General features: G+C 42.7%; 2 protein-coding genes across 2 annotated transcripts; both read right to left on the reverse strand.

Moving 5' to 3' along the window:
• Nucleotides 1-5443: 5443 nt before the first annotated feature.
• On the reverse strand, nucleotides 5444-12675 carry LOC124667865 (senescence-induced receptor-like serine/threonine-protein kinase). The gene is made up of 12 exons (XM_047205102.1): nucleotides 12570-12675; nucleotides 11790-12357; nucleotides 11016-11518; nucleotides 10422-10566; nucleotides 10046-10117; nucleotides 9894-9959; nucleotides 9742-9822; nucleotides 7823-7968; nucleotides 7480-7715; nucleotides 7235-7364; nucleotides 6197-6256; nucleotides 5444-6117 (listed from the first exon to the last, which is right to left on the reverse strand). The coding sequence occupies exons 1-12, from the start codon at nucleotides 12673-12675 to the stop codon at nucleotides 5444-5446; spliced, it is 2787 nt and encodes a 928-aa protein (XP_047061058.1).
• Nucleotides 12676-13880: 1205 nt separating this feature from the next.
• On the reverse strand, nucleotides 13881-20297 carry LOC124668675 (probable LRR receptor-like serine/threonine-protein kinase At1g51810). The gene is made up of 12 exons (XM_047205770.1): nucleotides 20204-20297; nucleotides 19343-19910; nucleotides 18569-19062; nucleotides 18077-18221; nucleotides 17673-17744; nucleotides 17522-17587; nucleotides 17365-17445; nucleotides 16078-16247; nucleotides 15727-15962; nucleotides 15441-15570; nucleotides 14631-14690; nucleotides 13881-14548 (listed from the first exon to the last, which is right to left on the reverse strand). The coding sequence occupies exons 1-12, from the start codon at nucleotides 20295-20297 to the stop codon at nucleotides 13881-13883; spliced, it is 2784 nt and encodes a 927-aa protein (XP_047061726.1).
• Between the last annotated feature and the right edge of the window lie 996 nt (nucleotides 20298-21293).

Below are 21293 nucleotides of genomic sequence, written 5' to 3' on the forward strand. Positions count from 1 at the left end.
TAAACATTTATCATAAACATAAAGATATAAATAATAATCACTTTATTATTGCCTCTAGGGCATATCTCCTTCATCGTGAGCAATGGTGGTGGATACTCGTATAATGCCTCAAAAGGAGACATTTTGATGGCTGTGTGGTAACTGCAATTGTACCACCACTCTGCAGCTGCTAACCAATTCATCCATTTTTTGGGTTCAGAGAAAGTCATGCAGCGGAGGTACTGCTCCAAGCATTGATTCACGCGTTCCGTTTGACCACCGGACTCTAGGTGGTATGCCGTGGAGAAGTGCAACTCAATCTGACGCGATGAGAAGATATCTTTCCATACCTTGCTCTGAAAAATTCTATCCCTATCCGAAGTGATCACTGTCGGGGGACCATGAAGCTTGATTATATTCTTTATAAAAATATCTGCCACTTCCTTCATTGTGTATGGATGAGATAGTGGAATGAAGTGCGAGTACTTGGTGAGCCTATCAACAACAACCAGGATTACATTTTTTCCTTTGGAAGTAGGCAGTCCTTCAACAAAGTCGAGACTAATCTCTGCCCATTTTCTGTGAGGAATTGGGAGTGGATCCAAGAGATCGGGATACGGAACTCGCTCCGTCTTGGATATTTGGCATACTGGACATTCTGCTATCTTGTCCGTGAGGTACTTCTTCATTTTTCGCCAATAAAAGAGTTGTTTGAGGCGGTGATATGTTACTCTGTTCCCTGAGTGTCCTCCAAACGCAGATGAATGGAAAGAGTTGAAGATCTTGGATTTAAGTTCGCCACTTGCGCCTTAATATGCCAGACTGGAGAGAAAAGTCAGTATGGCTTGTACTGTCAACTGCCAGCTCCTGGAGCAACTTTGTGCAATGTTCATCACCAACGTAGGACAGGGTTATGTCATGTGTCCATGTAGGTACAACCATGGTTGTAGCTTGACAGAAATAAGGAGTTGAGTCTTGTTCATCCTTGTCTTGATATTGTCGTGAGAGAGCATCAGCAACTTTGTTTTCGATGCCTTTCTTATATTGTATTGTGAAGTCAAACTCCAACAATTTCAGCATGAGCTTGTGTTGTATTCCTTCCAGCATTTTTTGGCTTGCCAAAAACTTAAGGCTGCTTTGATCAGTCTTGATTATCAGTCTGTTGCCAAGGAAATAATGTCTCCATTTTTTGAGTGCCTGCAGAATTGCCAAGGCCTCTTTTTCATAAATGGATTTTGCATTGGTGTTGGGACCCAAACTCTTGCTGAAGAAGGCAATGGGTCGGGCATGTTGCATCAGTACCGCTCCAATCCCGGTAGCACAAGCATCTGTCTCCAATGTGAATGGGAGAGAGAAATCAAGGAGAGCCAATACTGGAGGAGTGGTCATCACTTTCTTTAGTTCCTCAAAAGCTACTTGTTGTTCTGGACCCCAGAGGAAAGCATTCTTCTTGAGGATGCTATGTAGAGGTTGACATATGTGAGCATAGTTTTTTATGAATCTTCTATAGTAACCAGTCAGTCCGAGGAATCCTCTCAGTTTCTTAATTGTTTCTGGTACTTGCCACTTGATGATATCCTGAATCTTTGATGGATCAGTTTTAACTCCCTGTCCAGAGATGATATGGCCCAAGTATTCCACTTGTTTCTGCCCAAATTGACATTTGCTGAGATTTGCCTTGAGAGAGTGATTTCTGAAGGTTTCCATGACTTGAGTCAAATGTTGTTTGTGTTCCTCTACTGACTTGCTGTAGACTAGGATGTCATCGAAGAAAACTAAGACGAACTTTCTGAGGTATGGAGCAAAAATACAGTTCATGAGTTCCTGGAATGTAGCAGGGGCATTGCACAGGCCGAAGGGCATCACTACATATTCGTAATGATCGAGGTGCGTTGAGAAGGCTGTCTTGTGGATGTCAGACTCTTTCATTCGAATCTGGTGATAGCCAGACCGTAAGTCAAATTTAGAGAAAATAACAGCTCCATGTAACTCATCCAGCAGGTCTTCAATCACCGTAATCGGGAATTTGTTCTTGATTGTCAAGTCATTCAATCCACGGAAATCCACACAGAGTCTCCATGATTTGTCCTTTTTTTCTCACAAGTATTGCTGGGGATGAATAAGGACTAGTGCTAAGTCTGATTTCTGCATTTTTTAGCATTTCCTTAATCAGCTGTTCCACTGCGTCCTTTTGACTATGTGACATTCTGTATGGACGAATGTTTGGTGGTTTGGCGCCTGGTTCAAGAGGAATCTGGTGATCACAAGCTCTATGTGGTGGTAACCCGGAAGGAGCTTGAAAGATATCTTGAAATTGGTGGATAAGGTTGGCAATATCATCTGTGACTGCTTGCTGAACTGTGTCACTTGTTGCAGTGTCAGACTGAGTATAGAACAGAGCATATCCGGAGGCACCTTGCTCCAGCAATTTACTGCATTGCTCCGAGGAAATCAAGATTTTGTTTTTTGGAAACATGTGATCTTGGAAAGTGTGTAATAAGCCATCTTTGCCAAGTGTAAGTTGTCGACCAATAAAATCGAAGGTGACAGGGTTATACCTTTTAAACCAATTCACACCTAGGATTATATCCGATCCTTGCAACTCAAGAATACGGAAGTCAGTAGTGAATTTCTGTCCTTGGATTAAGAAGCTGCAGTTGTGTGCAATTTTGTTGGAAGAAAGAATACCTCCACCTGCCACTTTCACAGATCTGTTGGAGGATTTTGTTAGAGGAATATTGTTCTTGATGGCAAACTGCAGATCCATGAAGGTGTTGGTACTGCCCGTGTCAGCCAGAGCAATGCCATGTGTGTTGCCAATAAGCAGAGCTAACGAGATTGTCGATTCGCTCGGACATCCTCGGTAAGCGGCGGCAGATATGTTCATTAGCTTCTCCTGAGCTTCTTGTATCGCTGCTTGTACATGAGCCTGTGGATCAGCTGCCTGTCTTTGGAGGGTCAGGAGGGAATGCCTTATCTGGAATACAGAGTAATTGCAGTTGTTCTTCATCCAATTCATCATCAGAATAACACTGTGTCTGAATGAGGTTGATGGCTTTCAGCATCTGTGGACATTTGTGTCCCAAGACCCAATTTTCGGAGCAATACCAGCATTTCCTTGGGCCACGAGGCCTGTCATTTGCAGGTCTGTTTCCATTATCTCTTGTAGGAGCAGGTCTGTTAGGCTGGCGCTGGAAAATCCTATTAGGAGGAGGACCTGGTGCTGTCTTTTTGGTAGTAGAGAGGTGTGCCTTCTCATACTGACGAGCATACCAGTAAGCACAGAGGAGACTGTCAGGCTTCTGACATAGAACTGTATGCTTGATAGTATCCTTGAGACCGCTAATGAACCTATCAATGAAAAAGTCCTGGGGAAGATAATCCCTTTCTCTCTTCATTTGCGTCATCCAATTCTCATACTGGTCAATGTAAGCATTAACGGAATTTACTTGCTTAAGCATCTGCAACTGGTCCATTGGATCATTCGTCATAGGGTCAGGAAATCTATCTATCAAGACTTGGCTCAGTTCTGCCCAGGAGATTCTGTGTAGTTTCAGGCCGGCGCTGTTTAGCCAGGTCTTGGCTTGACCCCTGATGTGGGCAATGCCCCACTTTACTCTATTTTCTGGTGGAATCTGCACCAGGTTGAATATGTCTTCACATTCCAATAACCATGCCCGAGGAGCATCACCAGAAAAGGTTGGTAATTCGACATGAGGGGTTCTTAGGTGGGGTTCAGTGTAAGAATTTGTGTTATGGCTGGTATAGTAGTCATTGGGAGGGGGTTGGGTATGGGGAGGAGGCGAGGGTTGTGGATAGTAGGGTGCTGGGTATGGGTTTGGTTGATAAGGAGGTTGGTAATATGGGTAATATGGTGGTGGAGGTGGGTAGTAGGGTGGTTGGTATTGTTGCTGGTATGGGCCAAAGTTGGAAGGTTGATCGGTCATGGTGCTCGCTGGGGTATAGTGGTGCGGATGTGATGTTGGGTTCATGGTTTGTATCCGATGTGAGGTGGAGGCTGCTTGTGGCATGGTGGTGGTGGTGACGACAGCGGTAGTGTATATGGGTTGGGCATTTGTTCGAGCAGGTGGTGGGTGTTTGTGTAATGGTGGCACAGGAAGTTGGGATGGTGTTAATTGACCGAGGTTTGGCGGAAACGGTGGCGGTGGAGCAGGTGGTGTTGCTGCCGGCGTGGTACCCTCGAGGATGGGCGAGAGTGAATGTTGGGGAAGTGGCGGTGGAGTAGAAAAAGACTGGTTTTGGGGTGTGGATGGGGCAGGGGACGCTGCTGTAGGAGGGTCGGAAGGTGCTAAGCGACCAAGGACGGAAAACATCGATGACATCATGTCAGACATGCGTGACATCTCACCTTGGATGGCGTTGATGGCGAGGGAGGTGTCGGCGGCGGTTCTGTCCTGGCGATCCAGGCGATGCCGGAGTGAGCGGACTTCGCGGGGCAGGGCGGCGTGGCGTTGCTCGTCATCCAAGTCATCCTCCGTTGTCGTTGCTGTAGCGCCGTCGACCAGGGCTGTGCCCGATGCGGTTGCCGCTCGTGCCGCGCGCTCGCGCGAGGTGGAGCGAGATCGATCCTCGGGAGGCATGGGCGCGGAGGAGAATTTTGACGGAATACTGAGGGGATGGTGGCGACGGAAGGGGAGGGAGGGAGGATTTGACCAAGAGCGGATTGCTCTGGTACCACCGTGTCAAGACCCGATGGTCTTTGACATGCCGATCTGAGGGAGGAAGGAAGAGGAGCTCCGATGGCTCAATCTAAGCAACTAAGGAAATAAAAGGCAACAGATAAATTTAGGGATTGTATTCTGCGTGCCTCCCAGCCGCCCTCTCCTGCCCTCTTATAACAATAAGGACTCTCCTGCCCTCTTATAACAATAAGGACAGGACCACGCATTATTACAATATTTCATAATAGTTCTTAGTTCACTAATCAACAGAATTTAACAACTAAGAAGAAAGACATCCAGCCATTGAACTGTTACTTGTCATCCAGGCCGTTCACTAACTGACGGAGGAAGAATAGCAGATAGAGTCCTGACAACCGGGGTCTCCAGGAGGGCGCGGATTAAGTGCTGCGGCGCGCGGCCGAGTCGAGGAACTGCCCGCTGACGGCGAGCGGCGAGGGTTAGGTATGTCATGTGGTTGCATTCCCGGCGTGGCTCAGGTACCAACTCGCGCATACTCACATAGTAATACCACCGCGCTTAATTTTGTGATAAATGCTCGGTCTCAGAGGATCTGGTAAAAGGAACAAGTATACATTGATTTGCATCCACAACCTTGGTGGCGGAGTGATTGGGGAATTCTTAAGCAGCAGTGTGTAAGACCACTTGTTTTAGGATTGACAACACTTAAAAAGCACTAGTGGTGGTGACTAAATTGCAGTGTACAAAAACAACCAAATGACAGGCACCGGTAAGCAAAGATAACTTAGTAGGGCATTGGCCTTTCACCGTCCAGATAAGATGCTCATTTCTGACATCCCACCAGTATAACCTGACTGGGAGGTGCTCCCTTCGAGGTTGTTAGCTCCAGATATCATCAGCTGGAACTGCCTTCGAACTTCAGTATCCATGGGGCTCCCAGGTCGAGGGGTTGCAGAAACAGTCTGATTTTCGCTTGAAACTGCTGGCAACAACGCTTTGAGCCTTGACACTACCTCGGTCATGGTCGGCCTGCCGATGGCTGCGTTTTCGACGCAGTTCATGGCAAGGTCTACCACACCTTGCAGGGAATTGGCGTCGTACTGATCCAACAGCCTTTTGTCAACAATATCGTGAATGCTGCCCTTAGCTATCTTTTGGCGCACCCAGTTTGGCAGGTGGACGGTTTGAGGGTCCATGAATACCGGGGGTTGGCCGGTGATGATCTCCAAAAGCACGATGCCGAAGCTGTAAACGTCTGTCTTGACAGTGACTTGGAATGTTGCATGGTACTCAGGGTCGACGTAGCCAACGGTGCCAGCAGCAACAGTAGATATGTGTGTATGAGCATCATTGAAAGCACGAGAAAGCCCAAAATCAGATATTATCCCCACCAGATTCTTGTCCAGAAGGATGTTGGGGGTCTTCACATCTCTATGAACTATTGATGGGGTGCATGACTCATGTAGATACTCCAGTCCTGTAGTTCATTGAAATTACTTTTTCAACACACACATACATACATGACCTAAAGGTAAACACATAACTGAAACACAGACCTTGTGCAGCATCAAGTGCAATATGAAGTCGCTGTTCCCAATTCAAACTATAGTCATGTACTGCAGTAAGACATAATGACTTAATGTAAGTGCCGTTTCATATGTACATGAAAGCACAAATACTATGTTTACAAAGTTTTGAAATTTTTCAAGCTAACAAATGATTGGTACACAACCAATTAATCATAGCATCAATCCAAACCCTGCATACAGGCACTTTGATCTTTGAAAGTTCTTTGCATTTCCTTCTCTTTACTAGAGTGATTTTTATAAATATTTCCAAATCAACAAGAAAACAAAATTATTGTAGTATCCTTGGAATATGCACGTCTCTTGATGTTTATTCTTACTGGCACTGAAGGATGTAGACATTTCTGAATTCTGACTACCATTACATGGCTATGACTTGTAAGAACATGTAGCTCTAGGAATATAACTGTGGTCTTCCTAACTGTTGCCCCGATATCGATAACCATGCCATGGTTATCACAAGAATATGCAGTCTAAAAAAATACAGCTATCGTGGCCTCAGTGTCTCACTTGTTATTCCAATATCTGTACGGAGTAAATTAGGCCCAGCAACTCAACTGTATTGACTAGCAGCAACTATTATAATCTAGGCAATCATCTGAATATTTGACATGAAAATCTAGTTGTAACGAGAAAAAAAATTGTTTACACTAACATGCCAAAACCAGACCAAGTTGATTTTAAATGTTTTTTCTAATACTTTGGACTAGGTCCTCTCAATTTTTTATACCATTCTGAGAGGCACAGTGTATTGGTAAAAATGGAAAGTAGGTGATTCCCAAGTTTTTAATGAAAGCTGTCTGTGTATGGGTCTCTGAGTATTTGTTGGTTTTGTAGGAAATAAACTCTGAATCGTTCAGCTCGTTTCTTGCTGAATAGATTTTTGGCTGCGTTGATTTTATTGAATTACAAGTGCAATTGGGGTCTGTTAAAATTGAAATACAAGTTAGTGATCGTAAAAAACTGCACTATTCCCTATAGAAACTTTGAGAAATTTTTGAGAAAAACCTCCTCTTAACAGTTGTTGAAGATTTCCTCTGGGCATGAAGTCATAAACGAGTGCTAGGCACTTCTTGTTTTGGCAATATCCTTCCAAAGTTACAAGATTCTTGTGATGAACTTTTGACAAGGTTTGCACCTGCAGCATCAGACAAGGTTTGGCCCATTGCATCCTGTTTTTAGTTGTCGTGCAGATTTATTGTATTCCTTCTATTGACGAAAGTAAGGTTTTGCCTAGTTGTTGTATGGTATACCTCAGGGAGAAAGTCTGTTGACTCTGCTATTGATGTCTCCACAAGCACCTTAACAGCTACTTCATTGCCGTTTTCCAGTATGCCATGATAAACAATACCGAAACCTCCTTTTCCAATGATTGATTGGAAGTCGTTGGTAATGAGCTTCAGTTCTGCGTACGTGAATCTTCTGATGTCAATATGCAGGGGAGTTTCTTCTTCGTACATAGCATAATCCTCATGATCTCCTAGCTTGCCTGCAAAGTAAAGTTGTGTTTGACATGAAAGTAAGGTATGAAGCTGCTATCTAGTGTCTACCACCGCATTGATAGCAGGAATTTTAGAGTGTAGGGCTTTGTTTTACCTTTGCAATATAACTTCCAGAGTATGCACATCACTACTAGGATGGATACCAGTACCACGGGAACTATCACTATGGTGAGGGTGTTCTTCTTCTTATTTGAGCAGTATGCACCTTTGAATTTTGAGCATAAGGGATTGCCTTCTAATCTAGTGACCCAATTCCAGGATATGTAGAACATATCAGCACAGAATATCTTAGCTATTATACAATTGTAATTGTGGCATGCATCCATTTTCTGACATAACAAACCTTCTAATAGTGCTTTTGAACATCTATACAATGTAAAATGTTACCGTTGGAGGCGCGGAATTGATCATATGAGGACAAGCAATCACAACATGGCACCTATATTGGTTAACGAGGTTCAGCAATCTTACCTATATCCCCGGGGCATGCTTAACGAGCATTCCTCCCCACGTACTAATCAACATAGTACAATCGACAACAAACCTGTCAGGCTAACAGACACATTAGACCACCGCTGCCACGGCCGGTGCCCGGCCAACCCTGCCACATGCGTCACACCGTCCCCTCGTGATCTTGTGTCTCAACCTTTTGTGTAGTCAATTTTGGCTACCCCGCAGTGCCATTATATATTAGGCCTAGGTTACAATAGTTCGACTCGAACACGTAACCTACCGCTAATTACAACTCCAACTATAGCACAACTCGTACTCATATTCTTTTTTTTTACCGCGAAACCGTTGGGGAAACCACTATGGTATAATTTTCTATATTAATAAATGCCAAAAGGCAAAGTCAAAAGACTGTACAGTTATTTACACATGATTACTTGGGGGAGAAAAGAAACTCGAGGCGAAAAAACTACTATTTTTCTTTTTTTTGTATAACCAAAGTGGAATACTACAACGAACCTAGCCACTCAGCTAGGGGGCTTTATGCACACGCTTAACCCTGCAAATAACAAAGTTGAGATTTAACTTGAAGATTAGCTTCCACGTCTGAAAATTTGGCATTTTCCTTTCAAATATTTTTTGCATTTCTGCTCTTCCATATCCCCCACAACGCATAAGTAGCAACTTCAAAAAAACTTCGGTCCTTGGAAATTGTGCTTCCAAGGACACATATCTAGTAACTCGTACACATATTCGGCACATATCTCAAAACAAAAGAAGAAATTAAGATGTTCATAAATCACATGCAGTTACTAATAGAGACACATCTTCCTCTCATGGTTAAAGCTTATAGATGATAGATCATTTACAGTTACTAGATGCTAGTACATGTAACTGAGGACATGTTTGGATTAATACATCGTACCACATACCTGTGGTTGACACACTTATTCCGGCACCCAAATTGGCCCCATGACTTAGTCAAAATTTGGCAAGAGTTCAGGGCTGTTTGGTTTGAGGCTAAGTTTGCCTAAGGTTACCACACCTATGGTTAGGCAAGTTTGACCAATTTAGGTGAGTGTTTGGTTCAAGCCACACTTTAGATAAGATGGTTTTTGCCACTATAAGGGCCCACATTGCATACACTCATATCGTGTGGCAAAATGCTGTTAGGCTTGCCAACTGGTGGCTCTAATTTTCCTGAATTAACCTTAGTAAACTTTGGCAAACAATCTGTGGAAAGGTATATCATTTTTAGCCCTGTAACCAAGTGGCTCCAATATTGACAAGTGGGGTTGTTGTGGCATGGTGCTACAAGAGTACATCAAGTCACAAATATTGCACAAACCAAACAGTGGCCAGAGAAATTCGAACTTGTGTAATTCTAGTTTGGCAAAGTGTGGGTATGGATCAAACTTTGATTATCAAAGGTTTCTTAGCCTATGCATTTGTGTTATATGCTTAAAGGGTGTTGCATTTCAGACTTTTCATTTCTGTTGTAGTTGTTTAGTTTGATCAGAGAAACAAAGACAGCAAGGAATCGTGCAGTTGCGCATGCCAAACCTTAAGTCAAGCAGACCGGCCTGAGATCTTCGAATAATAGAATTAGGGATTGGTCCATCGAGATGGTTATTTGACAAGTTGCTGTAAAATAATAGTTAAATCATTCATCTAAAATTTGTATCAGCAACCGAAGATGTAATCAGCAGACTTACAGAACTTTGAGTGAGTTTAGTTGATAGTCTGGAATAGCTCCTGTCAAATTGTTATTTGATAAATCCCTAAAAATGATTTATGCTTAGGGTCACAAGAGATGTCAACAGAATCTCATTTAGGGCACTAATATCATGTGATAGGCATCACTTACAAGTTTTCCAGTGATAACATGTTCATGAATGATAAGGCTATTACACCTGTCAGTCCGTTGGTAGACAGATTTCTGCAAAACAACTAATTTTAATAAAGGTCTTACTAATTTATTGATAGCATGGAGATAACAAGTACTTTCAAGATCATGTAAATATCTTTGTGTGGTTCAGTTTTACACTAAATTACCTGTGTTTTATACATCTAAGCCAGTATGACATGTGGCTAAGTGTCTATAGTGATTTATGTATAAAGCAAGCACATGTGTTCAGCACCATTTAATCCAAAATGGCGCTTTTGTGGAGCATTAGATTTCTTGGAGTTGGTACAATGCACTTCAAAGGTTAAAAAATATTGAAGTCCTGGTTATGTCTTACATTGTTACAATCCTTGGATTCTGGTTGCTCTTGGAGTAGTCGCAAGTCAAATCTTCCCAGGAATACTCTCTTGGGGAGCATGGATCTCCTTTCCAGCTTGTTCGTGCCAAATTGTGGTGCGTCTTAATTCGTTCCATGTAATTGACTACAACAGCAGAAGACAGCGGGAACAAATATGGACAGCATAAGGAAGCTGTATAAATTGGGTATGGCTATTTATATGTATTTAAAAGATGAAAAGATCATCTTAAGAAGTTGCACCATCATCTGCAAGTATTATATTTTCCTGTAACTGATTAAATTGTACTGATTCATTTATTCACAATGGTCTTCCCATGGCACACTAGCTTAGTTGATATTTAGAAGATTGTTTACTCTGGAGTTGATTCTGCAACTGAATTAGTTGGTTTATAAACTTGGTCCTATTACTTTAGTGAAGATCGTGACAGTGTCAAATGGAGTTGGGAATCTTCAGGTGTCTAGATAGTGAGACCTCGGTCATTAGCATTGGCAACTGCATCATCATCATGTGAACATGCTACATACATACATGACAAATGTGTAAAACATGTGGGGTATGTACATTAATCTTACCATCGTTAGGGTCAGTGGTGAGATTCTCCATTCGAACAGGCGAGTACACCTCCAACGCGTTGATGAGCGGTGCAAGACTCGAGCTGGGCGTCCTGTTCAAAAATACGTATGAAGAGGCGTTCTCCATGAACTGTCCGCTATAGTACTTGCTCTCCACCTGGAATAACGATGGGGAGAAGTCCGAGAACATCAGAACATTGTTGATGTAGATGCTGAACCTCCTGTTCGGGTTTCTATCGTTGATCTCGGCGAAGTGAAAGATCGGGAGAAAAAGCTGCAGGTTATTTGTGAGATTGCGACCCTCTGCTATGCTGAAACTCATGAAGGAGTAGTTCGTGTCTAGGGTTGAGGCCTTCTGCAAGATGTCTGACGGCACACTGAAGGCGTTGTTGTTGGGGGGACTCTTCACTACGTTGTTGGTACTCAAGCTGAACCAGGGGTAGGAGTAGTCGATGGTCAAAGACCAGCTCTGCCAGAAGCGGTCATAATTGTCCATAGGGTATCTGCATCGCACACAAAGAAAAACAGATAAATAGCTAGCACAGTACACTACTCTTTTGATCTTTACTAAAAGTTATTTGCTGTGGGATCTAGAAATCCCAAACTTCTTGTCGCCTTTGAGATTTACTATTACTCTGCGTTAGAAGCAATTGCAGGATTCAGAAACAAAGTAGCAAACACTCTAAAATGCAAGCTAGCAAAAGGAATTAAAACCATTTATAAGCATAATTCAAATCTAATCCAAAACTACAACAGATGACAGCCTTGACTGACCTTGTGATAAAGTCTGCGGTGTTGCCAAATCTGTACCGTTGAAAGCAGTTGATTGAAACAGAAGTATTCACAAAAGGGTACATTGCATCTTCAAGTGGCCTCAGCTCCAATGAAGATATGAAAGGAATCCCTGAACCGAAGTTTATCAGGCAGACGGACACGGAGTCACTCGGAGCAATGGTGAGCACCTCCTTCCATATCATGTTTGATGGATCCGAATTTGATAAGTTTACCGCCTCCCAGAAATTGACGCCGATATGGAGCCCAAACAGAAACAACGACCCATCCAGAGTCTTGTTCAACCTATCATAGTTGCCGTAAGTAAAAGTGGCCCTCAATAAATACTTCTTACTGAATTTGGATGGCAGTGTGTAGCAATTCCTTGAGCCGTCAGGGAAGCTCCTCAGGGTTTTTTGTTGGTGATTGACAACACCAGCCATGAACTCTGGTAAAATCTCATGGTTAAGACCACCGCTGACAAAGTCACCGTCAGAATTGTAGAGTAATTTTAAGGTGTTGTCGACATAGTCACTACTGTTTGTCCATCCACAATCGATGCTTACGAATCCTGCATAATGGAGAGTATGTATCAGTTTCATGTGCTTCAAGTTTATGCAATGACCACGATATGTGCCACATGCAGCAGTTAATTATTTGTTGATTTCCAAGATTTCAGTGTTGCGAGATCTATTAAGTTTTGTGCTGAAGTAAACTGAACTGTGCACGCAGATGAAGCAGAGAGCTTAAAGAGGCTCAGGATCCTAGTAGGATATGCATTACCAGAAGCAGACTGGCCATGGACTTGAATCGTCGTGACCAGGATGACCAGCAACGCCAATATGCATGCCAGTTTTGTACTTGCCGAGCAACTGAAGCTGATCACCATGGTACTCCGGTTCCTGCAATGTTTGGAAGCAAGGACACCCTACCTACTATGAGCGACTTGTGCAGTTATATATCAGAGAGAAACAACTAGCAGAGTTTGATTTGTATATTTTACAAAAGATTTTTTTTTTCCGAACAGTGATTTTTTTAGTAATGGGTTGAATGGCAGAAGCAGAGAAGAGACATAAGGATTGCTTCTTCATTTGGTAATTACCTGGTTCTGAAAACAAATAGGCGAGTTGCATTTGTTTAAAGAAAATGAATTCAACTTTCCAAGGAGCTTGCATGTCAACTATCGCGCTATCGGGCAACTACGCATAGCGCGTACTACCATCAGCGTGATAACGAAGTCCGCTGTGCTAAACTTAAAAGAATCCTAGCGAGGTGTAGTTTATTATTTAGTAGAGGAAGAAGGACAAGTAGTACGGACAATTTGCACGCGACCATTTCGACGATGCTGCGCCAAAGTCCAGCATGACCAAACAGGCTGACATAAGAACGAGAGAGAGACCACGCGCGTTGTAAATCAAGAAGTAGCCCACAGTTCCCACAGTGCCCCGATGCTCCAAAAAAAAAAAAAAAGAAGGTTCCCACAGTGCCGCCGATTGTGAAACCCAATCTCAGGCTTCCGCTATTCCCCTGCGGAGGCGGAAGAGGCACTGCAGCGAGCGGCCGAGGAACTGCTTGCTGGCGGCGGGCGGTCAGGGTTAGGTATGTCATGTGGTCGCATTTCTGCCTTTACATTGCATCAGATTCCCCATAGCATGATTTTTTATGATAGTGGATGAACTCCGCAATGATTTGATTTGGTAAAAGGAACACGTATTTTAAATCTAACTCCGCAGCCTTGCGAGAGAGATTGGGTAGTAGAAGGCGGAATGTTTAAGCAGACCACTTGTTTTACGGAGTAGGAATTAGGATTGGACTACTAGTATAGACCGTACGAACAATGTATACATCAACCGAGTTCTCACATGGAAGAGGATGCTTCATGGCTGAAATCTACTTGAGCTAAATGCCGAAGCTCACACAACAAATACCCCTAGCCCATACAATCCCATAATACTCCAAGAAAAGTACATAAGAAAATTCAGAAACTGAAAATGACTGCATTGCAGTTTATGAACAATTAATCTCAACACACTTGAGCAAATTGCCAAACTTGTCTAAGCAGCTGCAACAATAAGTTGGGTCGGCCTTTTCCTTTCACCGTCCAGAAAACCTGCTTATTTCTGTCAGCCCACCACCATAACCAGACTGGAAGGAGCTCCCCTCGTCGCTTACACCAGAAACCATCGACAGTAACTTCTTTGGAATTTCAGTGTCCATGGAGTACTTACGAGGGGTCCCAGAAGCAGACAGCTTGTCGCCTGAAACCGCTGGCAGCCACACTTTGAGCCATGAAACAACCTCAGTCATGGTCGGCCTGTCGATGGATGCCTTTTCGACACAGTTCATGGCAATGTCTACCACACTCTCCAGGGATTTGGCATCGTACTGATCCAACAGCCTCTTGTCTACAACATCGTGAATGCTTCCCTTAGCTATCTTTTGGCGCACCCAATTTGGTAGGTGGATGCTTTGAGGGTCCAGGAGTACTGGGGGCTGGCCAGTGATGATCTCCAAGAGCACGATGCCAAAACTGTAAACATCTGTCTTGACAGTGAGTTGGAAAGTTGCATGGTACTCAGGGTCGAGGTAGCCAAGAGTGCCGGCAGCAACAGTAGATATGTGTGTGTGAGCATCATCAAAAGCCCGTGAAAGCCCAAAATCAGATATTATCCCCACTAGATTCTTGTCCAGAAGGATATTGGGGGTCTTCACATCTCTGTGCACTATTGATGGGGTGCATAACTCATGTAAATACTCCAGTCCTGTAGTTTATGAGAAGTTATAATTTGTCAACATACACATACATACATGGTCTAAATTGAAACACACAATTCAATTGCGGACCTTGTGCGGCATCAACTGCAATATGAAGTCGTTGTTCCCAATTCAAACTATAGTCATCTCCTGCACCAATAAACACCAAATTAAGTGCCAATTGTTACGTGCATGGTAGCATAAATATTAGATACCAGTTAGTTTTGCAGAAAATTAGCCTGACAAATGATGGTTACACACACAATGATTGGTGAGGACATTAAGAATGTGCATATCTAAGAAGAAATTAGGTCTGCCAACTCAAATATAGACTAGGAGGAATACCAGTTTAGGCAATCAAATAAACCAAACCTTTAACAAGGAAATTCAGTTTAACACGGAAATCCTGATTACAGTACAATTTGAAAGCTACAGTAGTTTGATTTTAGAATTTATTTCTTAAAATTAAGACACATGTCAAATTTTATGTTATGCAGTGGAGCACAGTATATTGATAAAATTTTAAAAGCAGGTGATTCCCAATTGTTTAATGAAAGCTGCTGGCATCTGAGTTTCTGTGTAGTTGTTGGTTTTGGAGGAGGTAGAACCCGAATTGGTCAACTTGTTTTGAAGATTGAGCCGATTTTGGGTTTAATTGAATCATTCGATTTTATAGAATTAAAGTGCTCCCTCCTATTCATAATAAGTGTCACGGTTTTAGTTCATTTTTAATTAAATTTGAACTAAAAACACAACACTTATTATAGATTGGAGGGAGTACAAATGATCTCTGTAGCATCAAAATACAACTTAGAGAAAACTAATTGCAACTTCAAGTTGGATTTGTTGTATAAGTCAGCTATGCTTGACAGAAACATTAATAAAAGTTAAGAAATAAACCTCCTCTTAGAAGTTGTTGAAGATTTCCTCTTGGCATGAAGTCATAAACAAGTGCCAAGCACTTCTTGTTTTGGCAATATCCTTTTAAAGTCACAAGATTCTTGTGATGAACTTTGGACAAGGTTTGCACCTGCGATAGCAGTTATAGTTATCAAACATCCTCAAGATGAAGCTTGCTGCATCATTTTATTGAATATGGAATGTGGAAATGTCTTTATATGTCTTTGCGGACTTAACTTTGTCTTGAAGAATGTAATGGTGTGGCCTAATTGGTTTTATGTTATACCTCAGGGAGGAAGTCAGTTGACTCTGCTATTGATGTCTCCATAAGCACTTTAACTGCCACTTCATCATGATTGTCCAGTATGCCATGATAAACAATACCGAAACCTCCTTTTCCAACAATTGTTTTGAAGTCATTTGTTATGTGCTTCAGCTCTGCGTACGTGAACCGTCTGATGTCAATATGTAGGGGAGTTTTCTCTTCATACAGTGCATAATCCTCATTGTCTCCCCACTTCCCTGCAAAGTGAAGAGGGTGTGTTTCCCATAAATTTTTTTGGTTTGAAATTGCAGTCTAATGTCTACCACCCTTGCATCTATGGAAGTAAATTTAAAGTGTATAATTTTGTTTTACCTTTCCAGCATAATTTCCAGAGTATGCACATCCCTACTAGGAGGGATATCAGTACCACAGGAACTATCACTGCGATGAGCAAGATATGTGTGGTGTTCTTCTTCTTCTTCTCATTCTTGTATGAACAGTACGTATCTTTGACGTTTGAGCATACAGGATTGCCTTCTAATCTAGTGACATATTAGAAAAAACATACATAAAAATCAGCTGTAAAGATATCAGTTTCTCTACAAAGTTATGATTATAACACGCCTCTGTTTTTGTAACACGACTAACCTGCTAATAGTTCTTCTAAACAAATATACCCTCCACGTGAACAAACCACATTGTTTTTAAATCACGTGCAGCTACTAGGTCCTTATCATTCTCTCATTTTGAAAGCCCATAGATGATAAAGCACTTATAGTTACTAGCTGCTAGTACATATGATTAAGGGCATGTTTGGATTGATGAAAATGCATGCAAAAGTGCGTCAAGAGCATCATTTTGTGTCCTCGTTACAAGATGGTAGTACATGTTTTTAAGGGCATGTTTGGATATTAAATGCAGGCAGAACTGTGTGTATTGACAGGGAGAACCATTTTGGCTCCGGGTTACTTGAGCCTGATATCTTTTTTAAATAAAAATGATCCTTCCAAGGTTTTCAATATTTCAAATTAGTATGCATGGATATGTATGGATATGTCTAAATATATATAATTTTTTATTAAATATTACATTAATTTGTAGGCTCTGCAAAAAAGGCAACTCTGCTGTTTTGCAAAAGCAAAAAAGTACTATTTTGATCAGTGTACTTGTCTTTTGTTAGTCTACACAAATGATGCAGTTATCTACTGGTGGAAATTGGCATGTGCATACTACCCATCCATATGTACTTATACATTTTTTTTCAGAGTATTTTGAGATCTCAGATTATCTTTAAAATTAAAGGGCTCCAAGTGACCCAGGATCCATTTCCACTTTCCAGTCTTGACATACTTTTTGTGGCACACAAATTACCCATAATATTGTAAAAGTTGCCAAGAGTTTATGTATATGACAAGCAGGGCTGCTGTGGCATGGTTCTAGAAAAGTGTGCCATGCCACAAGTATGTTTTTAACCAAGTAGTGGCTAGAGAAATGCAAATTCAGATGCGTTTAATCAAAGCACTTCCAGTGTATTATTGCTAAACCTGGAATTATTCCTATGATAACCAAACTTAGCTTGAACCTATGCCTTTTAGGTATACTTGTTTAGTTTGATAACAAACAATGTAGTAAGGAACTGTGCAACGAAGAATGCCAAACCTTAATTCCAGCAGACCGGCTTGAACTCTTTGAAGAATAGAATCAGGGATTCGTCCATGTAGCTTGTTATTTGACAAGTTCCTGAAAACAATAGTTAAAATCCTTCATCTAAAATGTATATCATCAAATCACAGATGTAATCAGCACAGAAACTTACAGAACTTTAAGTGATTTTAGTTGATAGTCTGGAATAGCTCCCGTCAAATTGTTGTGTGACAAATCCCTGTATATGTTTTGTGCTTAGAATCACAAAAGACATCAACGTGATCTCACTAGCCCATCAATATTACGCAGCAGAAACTACTTACAAGTTCTCTAGTGATGTCATGTTCATGAATGATATGGCAAATCCACCTCCGAGTCCACTGGTAGACAAATTTCTGCAAAAACAAGTCAATTTAATACAAGACATCTTAGTTAAGTGGTAGCATCGAGCTAACATGTATATTTAAGATTTTGTAAACATCATTCTGTGCTTCAGGTTTATACTAAGTTACATTTGCTTTCAAGATAAGTAAATTAGCTGTGTTTTCAAGATCTTAGCCAGTAAGACACATGACTGAGTTTCTCCATAGAGAAAAAACAAGAACATATCTGGAACAACATGTAAACCAAAAGTGAACTTCTGTGGAGCACTAAATTGCTTGGGGTTGATTCAATGCACTACAGTGGTTTAAAAGATTGAGTTGCGAAGTTCTGGTTATGTTCTTACATCATGACAATCCTCGGATTCTGGTTGCTCTTAGAGTGGTCGCACGTCAAACCTTCCCAGGAATACTCTCTTGGGGAGCATGGATCTCCTTTCCAGCTTGTTCGTGCCAAATTGTAGTGCGCCTTGACTTCTTTCATGTAATTGACTACAACAACAAGAGTCATTGGAAACGAAATGGATGTCATAAAGTAGGTGTATAAGATTACCTTCCGAAGTTGCAATATCATTGATTATATAATAGCTTATTATATACCCCCTTAGTAAAATAGTACAAAATATAGTAAAATTGTGACCTGGATGTTGAAACAAATCTATAATTACTACATTTTGTGACGATTTTACTATATTTTTTACTGTTATACTAGGGGGTGCGGAACAAGCTATTCTAATCTTAGGCTACGGTTTCCTATAGCACATTGGCATTAGTTGACAAATGTGAATCTGCTACTGACAAAATTGTTAATGCGCATGCAGTATATACATTAATCTTACCATCGTCGGAGTCAGTGGTGAGATTCTCCATTCGAACAAGCGAGTACACCTCCAACGCGTTGATGAGCGGCGGAAGACGCGACCTGGCCGTCTTATTCAAGGAGAAGTACGCGTAAGTATTTTTCAGGAACTGCCCACCCTTGTACATGCTGTCCACCTGGAATCGCGACGGGGAGAAGTCTCGAAACAACATATCTTGGGCGCTGTAGATGTCAAACCTCCTGTTCGGGTTGCTTCCGTTGATCTCGGCGAAGTGAAAGATCGGGAGAAGCTGTAGGCTCTTGGCATCTAGATTAGGACCCTGTGCCACGTCAATGGCCATGAAGGAGTAGTTTGTGTCTAGGGTTGAGGCTTTCTGCATGATGGCCAACGGAACGTTGAAATCGTCATTGCCAGGGAGGCTCTGCACTGTCCTGCTAGTGTTCAGGTTGATCCAGGGGTATGTCGTGTAGCTCCAGCTCTGCCAGAAGCGGTCGTAGTTGTCCGTTGGATATCTTCATTGCACACAAAGACAAGGAAAATTAGATAAATGGCTAGCATAGTACACTAATCTTTTGGTATTTACTTAAATGCACTTGATATGTTGTATAGCAATCCCAACTTCTTAGCGCCTTGAGATTTACTTATAGTTTTCTTTAGAAGCAATTGCAGGATTCAGAAAACAAAGTAGCAAACACTCTTAAATGCATTAAGCTAGCGAACTGAATTTAGAACCATTGACGGGCATAATTCAGATCTAATCCAGAACTATTATGGATGGCAGCCTTGTCTCACCTTGTGATAAAGTCAGCCACGTTGCCAAATCTGTACCGTTGAAAGTAGCTGACGGACACAGAAGTATTGACAAAAGGGTACATCGTATCTTGTAGTGGCCTCAGCTCCAATGAAGATATGAAGGGAGTCCCTGAACCGAAGTTTATCAGGCAGACAGACACGAAGTTGCTCGGAGCAATGGTGATCACCTCCTTCCATACCGTGGATGATGGATCCCAATTTGACAAGTTCACCGCCTCCCAGAAATTGACACCGATATGGAGCCCAAACAGAAACAGCGACCCATCCAGAGTCTTGTTCAACTTATCATAGTTTCCGTAAGTAAATGTGGCCCTCAATAGATACTTCTTGCTGCTGTTGGATGGCAGTGTGTAGCAATTCCTTGGGCCGTCAGGGAAGCTCCTCAGGGTTTTTTGCTGGTCATTGCCTGCATCAGCCATGTACTCTGGTAAAATCTCGTGGCTCAGGCCGCCCTCAACATAATCACCATCAGAGCTGTATGGCATTACTAAGGCGTTGTCGACATAGCCGCTACTGTTTCTCCATCCACAGTCGATGTTTATGAACCCTGCACAACAGAGAGTATTCAATAGTTTCATGTGTTTGAAGTTAAAGATCTACTAAGCAATGATCGTGGCATTTGCGACTAGACATGCAGTAGCTGATAACTTGTTGATTTCTAAGATTTCAGTAAAAATAGACCTGCAGTAGATAATAATTTGTTGATTTCTAAGATTTGAGTAAAGCGAGACCTTAGAAGGTGCACGCTGAAGTAAACCGAACTGTGTGTGCAGATGGAGCAGAGCTTAAAAAGGCGCAGGATCTAGAAGGGAAAAGCTAGGAGGATATGACATGCGTTACCTGGAGGAGGCTGTGCTCGGACTTGAATCATCATGACCAGGACAAGAAGCAGAGCAAAGGTCCATGTTAGCTTTGTACTGAAGCTGATCACCATCTGGTGTTATTTGGTGCTTGCGATGTCTGAAGCAAGAAACAGACGACTTGTGCAGTTATATAGCAGAGTATGACAACAACCACGGTTTAGTAATGGGTATTTTGTTAGTGTTTTGGTTGACACAGACTCGGCGCTGGATTAACAATGCAGAGAAGAAAAAACCGTTTTGCTCATCATTCGATGACCATCTCAATTGTGAAACAAATGAATGCATCTTGCATTCATTAAAAGGAAAGAAAGTGCAGCTGTCTGCACGCCAGCGCGATAGCGGAGTCGCAGCTCCAGCCGAGGAATTGGTGTTTGTTTGGGCGAACCAAGCACGCCATGGCCGTCGATGCTTCTCTGAACCGGTTTGCCATCCCAAACAAAAAAAAAAACGTAGCAAATGTGTGGTCACAGGATAAACATTGCAATACCAGTTCCATGACGCTGCGCATACCGACCGAACTAGGTTGATATGAGAATGAGCAAGACGCACGTCTACCTCAGTCTCAGTGTCCAGACATCGATCGACAGGATGGTTTTAATTTCTCAAGCAACCTCATCAGCACGTACGTGGTCGCACGTCGAAGCTGACGCTCGGTCGCATGCCAAATTATCGCAAACAAAATATTAGGATATGGGCATAGAATAGCTTACGGCAAGGATTGGAAATCTAAGGAAACCGGTTCGCTCCCTCGCGTCGCCCCCTCCAGGCGACCGAGGGGCGAAACCCTAGCCCGCCGCCGCCGCTCTCTCCCCCTCATCCTCCCTTCCTTGCCGTCTCCGGAGGCGCCGCCGGTCAAAGACCACGATGCCGGTGAAGGGGGCGGCGGGGATCTGGGCCCTTGGCTCCTCAGGGCGGCGATCGGTGGAGGAACGCCGCTCGGGGCTTGCCGGTGCTGGTGCGGGCGCGCGGTAGGCGACCCCGGCTCCGATCTGCTCCTGCCGGAGTGGCGTCGGTCCAGGGCAGTGTCGACCGGCGCTCTCCCCAGTGGGGGCCGGGGATCTGAGGCG

The sequence above is a fragment of the Lolium rigidum genome, chromosome 6 (assembly GCF_022539505.1).
Source record: "Lolium rigidum isolate FL_2022 chromosome 6, APGP_CSIRO_Lrig_0.1, whole genome shotgun sequence".
NCBI classification, from domain to species: domain Eukaryota; kingdom Viridiplantae; phylum Streptophyta; class Magnoliopsida; order Poales; family Poaceae; genus Lolium; species Lolium rigidum.